Source organism: Aulonocara sp. 'chitande type north' Nkhata Bay, linkage group LG5 (assembly GCF_057382095.1).
Source record: "Aulonocara sp. 'chitande type north' Nkhata Bay isolate Kocher_YH1m ecotype deep benthic linkage group LG5, A_spYH_male_GT1.1, whole genome shotgun sequence".
Classification (NCBI taxonomy): Eukaryota; Metazoa; Chordata; class Actinopteri; order Cichliformes; family Cichlidae; genus Aulonocara; species Aulonocara sp. 'chitande type north' Nkhata Bay.
In genome coordinates this window covers 44,838,288-44,851,262 of record NC_141348.1, presented here as the reverse complement: position 1 = coordinate 44,851,262, position 12,975 = coordinate 44,838,288, and the positions used below count along the sequence as shown (strand labels likewise).

General features: G+C 51.1%; 1 protein-coding gene across 2 annotated transcripts in view; it reads left to right on the top strand.

Moving 5' to 3' along the window:
- rnf123 (ring finger protein 123) overlaps positions 1 to 12,975 on the top strand; it is a 107,146-nt gene that overhangs the window by 8,476 nt on the left and 85,695 nt on the right. For both annotated transcript variants that reach the window (XM_086293765.1, XM_086293766.1), the window contains exons 12-24: positions 470 to 595; positions 3,362 to 3,454; positions 3,660 to 3,728; positions 3,807 to 3,929; positions 4,197 to 4,296; positions 4,451 to 4,512; positions 5,358 to 5,429; positions 5,631 to 5,751; positions 6,186 to 6,287; positions 7,940 to 8,040; positions 8,760 to 8,952; positions 10,194 to 10,339; positions 12,075 to 12,158. In XM_086293765.1, the coding sequence (XP_086149891.1) occupies positions 470 to 595; positions 3,362 to 3,454; positions 3,660 to 3,728; positions 3,807 to 3,929; positions 4,197 to 4,296; positions 4,451 to 4,512; positions 5,358 to 5,429; positions 5,631 to 5,751; positions 6,186 to 6,287; positions 7,940 to 8,040; positions 8,760 to 8,952; positions 10,194 to 10,339; positions 12,075 to 12,158 (1,392 nt within the window). The remainder of the gene's footprint in view (positions 1 to 469; positions 596 to 3,361; positions 3,455 to 3,659; positions 3,729 to 3,806; positions 3,930 to 4,196; positions 4,297 to 4,450; positions 4,513 to 5,357; positions 5,430 to 5,630; positions 5,752 to 6,185; positions 6,288 to 7,939; positions 8,041 to 8,759; positions 8,953 to 10,193; positions 10,340 to 12,074; positions 12,159 to 12,975) is intronic.

The window sequence follows — 12,975 nt, the reverse complement described above, 5'->3', positions numbered from 1 at the left end:
TGTCACTCGTATTTAAATACACGGAGAAGAGACGACAGGGAAAAGCATAAACTACGTCGGCTCGCTTCCTGTCGTGGTTCATACGAAGCATAAAGTTTCTAATAATGAGCTGAGTGTCACTCAGACTGTTTCTCATGATCCTGCTGTGAGGCTGAGACACAACAAACAGAAGCAGATTATTCAGCTGGATTTTATATCCAGCATCAGAGCTGTAACTGTAAAGTTTAAAAGAACAGACTGCATGCAGCCACATGAACTGAAGCAAACTGGAGATGGCCTTTGTTTTAGTTCCCAGACTTCTCGTGCACCGTGCTCTGCAGCTGATTAAATCCATCCACAGTGGAAACTAAATCCTCTGTTTGGGCCGCTGTTTGTGCAGGCGATGCGTTTGAATGGATGAAATCACCTCTGTCTGAAAATGTGATGTCATCAGGTCACGTGCACTGATGGTGGGGTTGTCTGGTTGCAGTGTAAGGTGTATCTGGTGGAGGACGTGCTGATGAACTTCCTGCTGGGGATTCTGGAGGGAGGAGGTTCGGTGGACGAACACCCGCTCATCCAGCAGCTGCTCGACCTCTTCTGGCTGCTGATGGAGGTAAATCTGCACGCTCGGCTCACTGCTCCAACCATGGCGCCCCACCAGCCACCGCAGGCCTAAACCCAAAAACTGGACTGTGCGTCCACAGGGTAACTGCAAACATGCACAGAAATACAAGACGTGTAAACAGAAGAAGCAGGACGCGCTCAGGTTCAGGGACGTCATTTAAAGTTGCTGCATTTATACCTGGCCTTGTGGACCGTCACCTTAACACCTGTTTACCTCATTGTTGCAGCTCCGCCTCGTGTCCGACTGTACAGGTGCGTTTTCATCATGACTTCCTGTTTCGAGCTAAAGTCACACAAAAACATGAAACGCAGGTTTTTACTGTGAAAATCACGAACGTAACAAATCATTTAAAAATGTTACATTTCCAGAACGGTCTGATCAGCTGGTTGCTGTTGATGATCTGTGGTAAAGCTCCACTTCGGTTATTAAAAGCACGCATCACGACCTTTAGAATACCTTTTGACGAGGGTCGGTGTACGCGCACACCTGTCCGTCCAGGTGTTTCTTTCCTGAGACAGTTTCATGTTTTCTTCAGTGCGAACTCCCCCGCCTTCCATTTTACTGTGTCCGTTCATCAAGCAGCTCTGATTGATGCGGCCGCACAAACACTCGATCAGCATCTTTTATTTATTCCTGTTGTGTCAGCCAATGAGGAGAAAGCTTCATCACCTGCAGGTTGGGCTGAAAGCTCCTCTTGGTTAGTGACCTCAAAAAGAGGGAGACGCATCCTGCTGTACACCATCTCCTCACAGGAGGCGGCCCTGGGTTTGCATCGCCCCGTCATGTGTCCAAAACTCAAGATGGTTTTTTCTTTTTTATGGTCCGTCGACCCACTTTCAGGCCTTTTTGCCTTTTTCACGAATAGTTCACAAACCTTTAAAGACAACAGGCTGAAATTTTCTTCATATCAAGATGAATCTGTAACTTGGGACAGATGCATAAAAACATCTTAGAGTGGATGCTCTCCTGCAGAGTTCCACATCTGAGGATACATGAATAAAAACTAATGACGGCATGGATGACGTGTGGTTGTTAAAAGGTTAATTCAACTTTCATGTTGCTCCACAGAAACAAAAACATCAGCACTTTGTTCAATAATAGCAAGTTAATAATAATACAATGTTCTGGAGTATTGCACAGTACTTTCACCTCCTGTAGGAAGCGTCGGAGCTGCCCAGGACACCACCTCCAGGAGGCCAGCGCCTCAGCTGCCTCCCTTCAATGTGGAGACATAGCTGCTCCACTCAGGGCGCCTCCTGAATGGCTGAGCTCCGCCCTGTCCCGCTAAGGGGAGCCCGGCTGTCAAACAAAGCTCATCTCCACTGTGAGCTTGAAGGGTTGCTCCATCTTGGGGTATTAAGGTTCAATTAAAATGTTAACGGCTGGGTTAAATGAGTAGTGACCATAGCAACGTCGACTGGTCACACACGTCCGTGTGGGTGTTTCTGCTCCAACCGCTGCCTCTGAGGCAGAAACCCTGTGAATGTTTCGAGCACGTGTAGTGCCGACAGTTCATGCTGAGCTCCTAAATAAAAGTGACAGCATGCTGAACATGTGTACAGATCTCCTAATAGCTGATGGTTGGTTTATTTACCGCCTCACGGTGGCACCCAGACTCCACAGAGGAGGACCCGGAGGTTCAAACAAGGAGGCGATGGTTAAAAGCACTCGTTTAAATTGGTGATATTTACTGTAGAGCGTCTGCATCAGGATGTTTTTCTGGAGTACCACAGCCTGAAACCTCTCTGTCCTCTCTGTCCTCTCTGTCCTCTCTGTCCTCTCTGTCCTCTCTGTCCTCTCTGTCCATCTGCTGTCCTCTGCGTCCATCTGCTGTCCTCTGCGTCCATCTGCTGTCCTCTGCATCCTCTCTGTCCTCTGCTGTCCTCTCTGTCCTCTGCGTCCTCTCTGTCCTCTGCTGTCCTCTCTGTCCTCTGCGTCCTCTCTGTCCTCTGCGTCCTCTCTGTCCTCTGCATCCTCTCTGTCCTCTGCTGTCCTCTCTGTCCTCTGTGTCCTCTCTGTTGTCCTCTGCGTTCATCTGCTGTCCTCTGCGTCCTCTCTGTCCTCTGCTGTCCTCTCTGTCCTCTGCGTCCTCTCTGTCCTCTGCGTCCTCTCTGTCCTCTGCTGTCCTCTCTGTCCTCTGCGTCCTCTCTGTTGTCCTCTGCGTTCATCTGCTGTCCTCTGCGTTCATCTGCTGTCCTCTCTGTCCTCTGCGTCCTCTTTGTCCTCTCTGTCCTCTTTGTCCTCTCTGTCCTCTGCGTCCTCTTTGTCCTCTCTGTCCTCTGCGTCCTCTTTGTCCTCTCTGTCCTCTGCGTCCTCTTTGTCCTCTCTGTCCTCTCTGTCCTCTGCGTCCTCTTTGTCCTCTCTGTCCTCTGCGTCCTCTTTGTCCTCTGCGTCCTCTGCGTCCTCTTTGTCCTCTTTGTCCTCTGCGTCCTCTTTGTCCTCTTTGTCCTCTCTGTCCTCTGCGTTCATCTGCTGTCCTCTGCGTTCATCTGCTGTCCTCTGCGTCCTCTGCGTCCTCTCTGTCCTCTGCGTCCTCTCTGTCCTCTTTGTCCTCTCTGTCCTCTGCGTCCTCTTTGTCCTCTCTGTCCTCTCTGTCCTCTGCGTCCTCTTTGTCCTCTCTGTCCTCTGCGTCCTCTTTGTCCTCTTTGTCCTCTGCGTCCTCTTTGTCCTCTTTGTCCTCTTTGTCCTCTGCGTTCATCTGCTGTCCTCTGCGTTCATCTGCTGTCCTCTGCGTCCTCTGTCCTCTGTTTGCAGGACCACGAGGTGAACGAGTGTCTGAAGCAACTCATGATGTCCTTACTCAGGGCCTACCGCTTCTCCCCCATCATCCCAGACTTGGGCTTCCAGGTAGGACAAACAAACAGAGCCCCACAGGTTATATAAGGTCAGGGGGCGGGGCCTGCAGAGCGACCTCACTGACACAGGAGGTTCATCTTCAGAGACCAAACTTTAAATGTTTGTGTGCAGGTGGCGACAAACTTCATCTAAAATCTTTTTTTTTTTCATGTCACGTGTTTCCAGATGTTCTCCAGCTGATGTGCTTGTGTTTCAGATCCACTACCTGCGGCTGACCACGGCCATCCTGCGCCACGAGAAATCCAGGAAGTACCTGCTCAGCAACGTCTTATATCCTTCAGCCGCCGAGCGAAAGCGCTCTGTGACATTTAAACCGCTGTCGCGGCATTCTCCTTAACCGAAGCTCACGTTCGACGTTCTGCGCTCGGTTGTGTTCTTTTACATCAAGACTCCTCTGAGGGTGAAGGAGGCGGGGCTAGAGGAGCTCATCCCAACCACCTGGTGGCCCACGCACTTCGACAAAGAGGTGAGAGAAACCGAGGCTCTGCCGTTTGCGTCTCCTCGCTCCTGACGAAATGTTATCGAGTGTGTCAAAGTCATTAAGCTGAAAGCAGCGAAGCTCAAACAGAGAGAGGCCGTTTACCTCTGTGACGTGCGCAACGACAAATCAGATGTGACGTAAGAACTGACCGTGACAGACGAACCGCAGGCTCCTCAGGGGAAGGCTGCAGCCATCAGGTGTTTACAGCAGCACAGGTGTGAGAGCTTTAAACAATGCTTCTTTATCAAACAGGGTAAAGACGAGCGCGAGCCCAAAGACGAGAGCGCCGACGAGCGTCTGAGGCGCCGAGCCTACGAGAGAGGCTGCCAGAGGCTGAAGAAGAGGATCGAAGGTCGGTCTCCGTCACTCGGCCGTGTTCTGTTTTAGTACTTTACTGTTTTATTTTGGTGTTTCACTGAGTTCCTGTCTTTGAGACCACCCACCTGTCTGCTTACCTGGACTGTCTGTGTGAGCTCCTCTGACCTCTGACCTCTGTTCTCCTGCAGTGGTGGAGGAGTTGCAGGTTCAGATCCTGAGGCTGCTGCTCAACAACAAGGACAAGAGCACGGTGGGTGCAGCGCCGTGATGTGTTGGTGATGGCGACCGCGGTCAGGACGCTGCTCTGATGTTTGCGGTGGCGAGACGTTTCAGCGTCGGTGTTTCTGTCGGGTGGAGGTTCAGGTGTTCGGCTCAGATCAGATACCTCAGCTGTGCCGGCTCTCCTGCAGCACCGTAGCACGTATCCAAGCAACTGCCAACGAATTCACGGAGCGAGCGCTCGAAGCGATAACGGCCCGGGCTCGGAGTCGCTTTGCTTTAAGCATTTATTTTAAACCAAATCACGTAACCGGGAGGAAACGGCACCTCGGCGTGAAGGCGACGACCAACCGTGCTATTCACCCCGCTGCTCTTTCGTTCCTGTAACTGTAAGATCATCAGGAAACACGTTGTATCATAGACCCATTTTTAGTTTTTTCTTGATGGTGATTTAAAGAAAGTCTTTTCAGTCACAGACACGAGAGCCTTTTTAGGTTTTAGCAGCGAACCCGTCAAACTCACTGATCCGCGGTTTCCCTCGGTGCGAGTTGGATCGCTGCACTTTGAAACCACGACTCTGACGCACTAAAGAACTTTAAGGTCTGTGTGTCTAACAGCAGCTTTTATTCCTATCCTGCTCAGAGACCAAACGGATGATTGTGCAGTATTCCCCGTTTATCCAAAAACAGATCCAGGGTCTGCCTGTTCTCAGTTTTTACTCTCCGTGTCGTCCTCGGATGCTTCGGCCTGACGTGAACGTTGGCGTCCTCCCCGAGTAACACTCGGTCTGATCAGACTGAGGGTTGGACTGCAGCAATCGCTTCTCCTGTTTCAAACTGCAGTGAAGAGAAAAACTGAGCTCTGCTCCTCTTTCAGGGAGAAGCATCGCGCTACATTTTCCTCAACAAGTTCAGGAAGTTCCTCCAGGAAAACGCCAGCAACAGAGGGGTAAGGAGCAGCGAGGAACGCCACCCTCTCAGGTCATGTCAGTGTTTCCACAGGTCAGTTTGTTCCTGTCTGTGAGCGACGCAGACAAACTGAAACCACAGGTTTGATTTCATGGAGACGTGTTTTTATCAGTGCGCTCTAATCACGGGTAAAGCCTCACGTGTGTGTTTGCACATGCGTGCACTCTGTGTGTTTGAGCAGCACCCCACGGCTCTGTGTCCGCCTGAGTACATGGTGTGTTTCCTGCACCGCCTCATCACAGCGGTCAGAGGCTGCTGGGACGAAGGACACCGCAAGAGTCCGAGCAGCGTGAGCAGCGACGGTACGACACACTGAGCCACACAGTGTGTGTGCGAGTGTGTGTGTGCGTGCGAGTGCGTGTGCGTGCGAGTGCGTGCGTGTGCGAGTGTGTGCGAGTGCGTGTGTGTGCGTGTGTGTGCGCGTGCGAGTGTGTGCGCGTGCGAGTGTGTGCGCGCGCGAGTGTGTGTGCCCGTGTGAGACCTGCAGTGGAGCAGAAGCTTCCATTGCAGGTCTCACTCATGAGTCTTGAAATTACCTGTATGCATATTCCACCAACGGCAAGGTAATTTCAAGACTCATGAGTGAGACCTGCAATGGAAGCTTCTGCTCCACTGCAGGTCTCGCACGGGCACACACACACGCACACGCACACACGCGCGTGTGCATGTGTGTGTGTGCGCCCGCCCGTGCGTGTGTGCGTCTTCCCTCAGTGATGTGCTTCTGTACCCCTCACAGAGGCCTACGTCCCTCCTCAGTTGTTCTATAACGGGAAGGTGGACTACTTCGACCTGCAGAGGCTGGGCGGGCTGCTGTCCCACCTGAAGAAAACCCTGAAAGGTAAGGTGTGCTCCTGGTGGGCGTGGCCCTGGGAGGCGTGCTCGTGGGGGGCGTGGCCCTGTCCAGCATGCTCCTGTGTCTGTTGTCAGTTTAGGTGTTTGGTAATGACTCTGAGCCCAGAGCGCTGGGACATGCAGGAGTCACTTCACACCGACCCCCTCAGTGTCTGATCAGCTGATTGGCGGCTGGGAGAGTCAGAAGTGCCCCAGGACAACGTGATTGGACGAGCTGTCGCTGCTTTGGTGACGTGTGCGAGCGTGAATCTTTTCTCAAGATCTCCTTCATTGATTTCCTGTCACGTCTGTCTAATGACGAGCTGTGCCTGCGTAGGAATCTTGAACTCAGTTTGTGAGGAGCAGCCAATCAGGAGCAAAGGTGCTCAGAGGGGGAGGAGCTAAAGCAGGGTGCACAGAGGTGTCACATAAACGGGGATTATTGTTAACTCATCCAAGATGAAGGACAGGGAGCTGGAAGCAGGCAAGCGCGCCCGCGTTAATAACTGGATCAAATCTGAAGTTGGTCATCACAGCTGTCTCCACCAGAGGGAGCAAGTGCTCCATGTTGGATAGAAACCTCTAACGTAACCAGTTTGACCAGTTTGCCCCCCATCAGGTTGAAAGCCGCTGGGGGGCGGGGTTGGCGTGAGGAGGTAAATACACCAACCATCACCCAAAAGAACCGTTTGAGATCCTGTCAGGTGTGTTTGATGTCTGTACCCCCCGTACACTGACTGACGATGGCGAGGCCTCAGACTCACAGATATGAAATACAAGAGGCGTGACGGGGTTAGCGGTGAGCGCCGATGGTCCTGAGCCAGCGGGCTTCGCCTCAGTATCAAGAGCAAGCGTCTGAATGATGTTTCCGTGGGGAGAAATGAGGCCGCCATCAGCAGGTGTGTAATGTGGATTGATTCACTCCGTTGTGCTGACTGGCAGCGCTGCACAACTGCCATCAGTTATCCGCTCCGGCGGCCCGCTCGCTTCCATTTCCTCTCAAAGGCGGGCACGCTGCTTCTTCCTACAGTCGCTCGTGATGAAGAGGAGCCCGAACAACTTACAGCCATTTGTATTTTGGACGTTTGACTTTGAGTCTCGGTAAAGATGAGACTTCAGCCCCGAGCGTGTGTTCCTGAAGGTTTAGTCGAGGAAGTCCTCTGCAGATTGGTCGGGAACTTCCTGCACGGGCCAACCAGTCAGCTCAGACTTTTAACACCCGCCCTCCTTCACTCTCAGTACCAGTGACAGTTTCTTCGTTACTGCCAGCTTCCTGTCAGGCTGATGCTCATTGGCTAACGCTCACACGCTGGTCTCCGATCAGTCTGAGGCCGTCTCCTCCTGACGCGCCCGGCACGGCTCGACGGTTTGACCTCGTCAGCGGTCAGAACGTTCGTAGAAAGCCGGTGCGAGCTGGCCTGGACGGCTAAGCTCAGTTTTAATGTAGGGTTGCAGTTTGTTTTTAAACGTATTTCTGTGGTTTTGAACTTTTCTGATGGTGTTTTGGGGTCTGAGTGAATATAAAATGCCGCTGTGAGAGCTGTGCTCGTCTGATGTTGGCGTTTTTCTGCAGACAGCTTGATGAAACTCAGCTGATGGGTTTGTTTTCATGAGTGAAGAACTACAACATGACAAATGTGCCTGTTTTCTCTTTTTCAGACGATTTGGCGAGTAAAGCAAACATCATCATCGACCCCGCGGAGATCCAGGCCACATCCATGGACGACCTGGACGAGGACGACGAGAGCGGAGCTGCTCAGGTGATGTGGTGATGTCATTTGTTTGTGTGTCACCGAGTAAACAGTATGTGTAAAAGTACACATGAGTACTTCCAGATATTGAAATAAAACGATGGAACATGTAAACGTTATGAAGAGCGAGTGCACGGCGATGGATTCAACACGTTCTGCCGCCATTAAAAACCATGAAACATTTTTATGGCGTGCACGCTCTGAGTTGGAGAGCCGATCTAACGGCGCCGGTGACGGCACGCCCGCTTTGTCTAAGCCTGCGCCCGCACCTGTTTCTGTGGGCTGAGCCGCTCTGAAGACGACATGCTGCAAAATGTTGGCGTGGCGAGACCAGAACCAGCTGACGGGTGGCTCTGCAGGGCGTGCAGAGGCGTGGCAGCTGCAGATGTGAAGCACAGCTGGCTGCGTCTGACGGAGAGCCTCGTCCATGTTTCTCTCAGGCTGCTTCCATTTGTCTTCATTGTTCCCGTTCACTGATCGTGGTTTTAATCCGTACTGCTTTAAGCCCCTCCCCCGATTGGCTGCCCTAGCTGAAACTGTGGGTTAGACAGGAAGTGAGGTAAAACGTATCCACTCGTTTTTTAAAGAACAAGCTTTAAAAAAATTATCCTCACTGATGTTTAATATCCATAGTTTCTAAATGTGTGACCAAACATCTGTGCAGACAGCTGTGACCTCTGACCTCCTGATCCTCTGACATCACTTTTTTTTTTTCCGTCTGACCACAGAGGCTGCCCGGGGCCGTGGCGATGGGCGGAGCTCTGGCGAGGCCCAGCTGGTTGAGTTCTCCCACTTTGGGTCGGGCCAACCGCTTCTTGAGCACGGCCGCCGTCAGCCTGATGACCCCCAGGCGACCCCTGAGTCAGCCGGAGAAGGTGAAGGTCCGAACGCTCGCCGTGGAGCAGCGCACCGAGGAGGACAGTGAGTACAACTCGCTCCTGCTACGGAACTCACGGGCATCAGCCCCGTTTGCTCAGAGCTTCTCCTGCGTTTGAAAATACGAAGCAGGTCTATGTGGCAGTGCGTGGCGCCCCCTGCTGGCAGCAGGAGGTCAGTGATTTGTCAGGAAGTTTGCTTTTACAGGCGTGATGAACAGCCACACAGGGGATCACTTCCGCATTTGCTCGCTTTGCGTGGAGCTTTTAGGAAGTGAGAATCAGAATTTAATTGTGTGAGGTTCACCTAGGCGTCAACGTGACGAGCGAGTCACTTCCTCTGTGGATGTATGGCGTCATTTTTGTGCCACTATTCTGAGCGCACGTAAAAAGGTTTGCAGGTGCAAGTGTTGCATTTTGAGGAGAAATTTCTTTTGAGCGAAGAAAATTCATTCCTGCGTGCAAAGAAATAATTTCAGTGTTTGCTATCACACACACACACACACACACACACACACACACACACACACACACACACCAGCAGCCCCTCTCGCTCAGATTTTGCATTTGTGGTGCAATGACACCAGCGTGCAGGAGACGAGCAAAGTGAGAGAAGGGCCCGAGCCGTGATCGCTGCAGGAAAACGTCTGCGCTTCCATCTTTCAGTTGGAGTCTGCGTGTTGTTCCACTTCATCCTCCAATCGAAGGTAGTGATAAATGTTCAGCCACGCTCTCCTTTCTGCACCCAGCACAGTAATCAGAGTAATCAGAGTAAGCATGGTGATGGCAGGAAACAAAGCAGCAGAGGAATCTGCCAGGTAAAATATCAGGAAGTACTTTGTCAGTGACAGTGTTGGAGACGTTTGAGAAGAAGTGATTGGTTCCTGCGTTCTGGTTCTGGATGGTGGGACAGAGCGTGGATGGAGGTGGATCGATCCCTCGCGATGTCCACCAGTGTGTTTCATACCACGTGCTTTCAGCCCGGCGTGTTCAGCTTTACGAGGTATTCGTGTGCTGGGAGCTTTAATTGGGTCACTTCCTGTTGGGGTGTGTCAGGTGTCCTGTTGATTTCACATCATTATTTTTCACTGTTGGCCCAGACTAAGTTGGTCTCTGGTTGTTTCCTTCATTAGTCAAATGAGGCGCTCGTGCCTGATTGGCCGGTTAGACACAGCGTGAAGTTGGCGTGGAGCCAGTTATCATCGCCTGAGTCTTTGGGTGGAAGTGCCACAGCTGTAAAAATCTCTTGCCTTTTTTAACCATTTCCTGTTTCTCTGCAACCTGAAGTCGAGGGAAGTCATGGCAACGACGGCCTGTTGCTGGGGCGACCGCTCGAGGAGCCCGATCAACAAATTGCAGACAAGTCGCTGCTGGAGATCGTGGATGGGATCGTGATGATGTACAACCTGAGTGTCCATCAGCAGCTGGGGAAGGTGAGTGTGTGTGTGTGTGCGTGTGTGTGTGTGTGTGTGCGTGTGTGTGTGCGCACGTCTGTGGTGTCTGCGATGAAGACCAGCGAGCACGTCATGGCCGTGCCTTAAACGAAGTGCTGAAGCAAAGAATGTGTCTAGAATTTTTTCTAATCGAATTATTTGAAACACACGATGAACCGTTGCAGCCCTAACTATATGCTTTAAAGGAAAGTTTGAAGCCTAATCTTAAAAGTAGAGATAGTGTCTGTCTCCTGAATCCAAACTGGAAGCTGGTTCCACAGAAGAGGGGCCTGAAAACTGAAGGCTCTGCCTCCCATTCTACTTTTAAATACTCTAGGAACAACAAGTAGGCCTGCAGAGCGAGAGCGAAGTGCTCTAATAGGGTGATATGGTACTACAAGGTCATTAAGATAAGATGGGGCCTGATTATTTAAGACCTTGTATGTGAGGAGCAGGATTTTGAATTCTGGATTTAACAGGAAGCCAAAACAGGAGAAATCTGCTCTCTCTTTCTAGTCCCTGTCAGGACTCTTGCTGCAGCATTTTGGATTAGCTGAAGGCTTTTCAGTGAGTTTTTAGGACTTCCTGATAATAATGAATTACAGTCGTCCAGCCTGGAAGTAATAAATGCATGAACTAGTTTTTCAGCGTCACTCTGAGACAGGATATTTCTAACTTTAGAGATGTTGCGCAAATGGAAGAACGCAGTCTTACATATTTGTTTAATATGTGCATTGAAGGACATGTCCTGGTCAAAAATGACTCCAAGGTTCCTCACAGCGTTACTGGAGGCCAAGGTAATGCCATCCAGAGTAAGAATCTGGTTAGATACCATATTTCTAAGATTTTCAGGGCCGAGTACAATAACCTCAGTTTGATCTGGATTAAGAAGCAGAAAGTTAGCGGCCATCCAGGTCTTTATGTCTTTAAGACATTCCTGCAGTTTAACTCATTGGTGTGTGTTATCTGGCTTCATGGACAGATAGAGCTGGGTGTCATCAGCATAGCAGTGTAAATGTATGCTATGTCTTCTAATGATGCTGCCTAAGGGAAGCATGTATAATGTAAACAGAACTGGTCCTAGCACTGAACCCTGTGGAACTCTGCTGTAAAGGTTAATGCTGCATATTTTATTCCTGTGACTTTCTCTGCAGCTGGTTTTGTCTGCAGGTGGAAAAACTCCCACAGTGAGTTCATCCTTTGGTTTGGTGCTCATCACGCTCCAGTTGGTCACATCACTGTTAACAATCCCTTCTTGTTTTAAACTTCTATATTTAAAACTTGCTGAAGTATCTGTGGGCGGTCCTGACCTTTAGCTGCATCCACCTTTCTCTCGGGTGGGTTGACCCGAAGCAGCTGTGCTCAGAGCGCTGTGATTTGTGTGTCTGGTTTTATTTTTACGTTTTTATTCGAGGTGTCTGAATAACGTGTCTGTGCGCATTAAAGCGAAGCACTCCGAGTCCTCTGGTCAAACACGGGCGCCTCGCTGAGCCTGAAGGTTTTTTCTACTCTGCGATTGGCTCATCCTCCCCACACTAACGCTGTGCGACCTCTGACCCCTGTCTCATTTAAAAGCGCCTCTGAGTCTGTAACGTGTGCGTTTCCATCACGTAGCTGCTGCGTGGTCAGACTCTAATGACGAGTTTTCATGGTCGCTGTGACAATCAGCCAATTAGATCGCTCGTGCCTCCAGTGTTTTTCTCAGCAGCGTGCTAACATGTGTCTCTCCTCTCAGATGGTGGTGGTGTCGGACGACGTCCATGAGTACGCCGTGGCGCTGAAGGATACGGAGGAGAAGATCGCCCGCTGCCCCGCCAGAGTGAGTGCCACCGCCGCCTCAGCTGGACATCAGGGCGAGTTTTAGAAGCAGTGCTTGGTCTGAGTGACCCTCATCACTCAGGTCACTCAGACCAAGGCTCAGATTGGTGAGGTGGGTGGGGTCAGCAGTGGGACCTGATTGGCTGATTGACCGAGTCAGACAGCTTTAGACAGATTATCACTGCAGTGGGAGAGAGGAGCTCAGGAGGTTCATGGATGCTGGGAGACGGAGGCAGATGATTGGCTGTGGCGCCCCCTGTGGGAGAAAGACCTTTGTTGCAGGCTAACAAAAACGACTGCTTAGCTTTGGATTCATGGTTTACAGAGCCTCTGATTTTCCTCGACAGCAGGTGTCCGTGTGTCTGCTCTCTGTCTGACATGAGATCACTTCTGATTGGATCACGTCCAACGACACGAACGATAGAACAAAAGAGCATCTCTCAGTGAAAGGGGGGATGGCTCGGTTAACGCACCCCTCCACCCCTCACTGGGGCGACGCATTCCCACCAACAGGCCCTCATTTTCTGCCACGCTTCGTGTTTTCATGTCGTTCTCTCTGCAGGATTTCTTTATTGATGTTCGCTGTAGTTATTAAACTCAAATGTGTTGAAGTGAGACTCATGCTCAGGCTTTATTCAGGTCACAGGCCTCCTCTGGTTTCCCACTGAATCTAGAAACCCTCGTTTAAACGCCGCTGTTGGTCCGTCCTCATTAATAAATCTGACGCACTGCTCTTTGTTTGTCGGAGCTCTTCTCGAGGTAATTGGCCGCGCTGCTGTCAGCCCGTCGTGATGCAGAAGCTCCTCTCATTAGTGCCG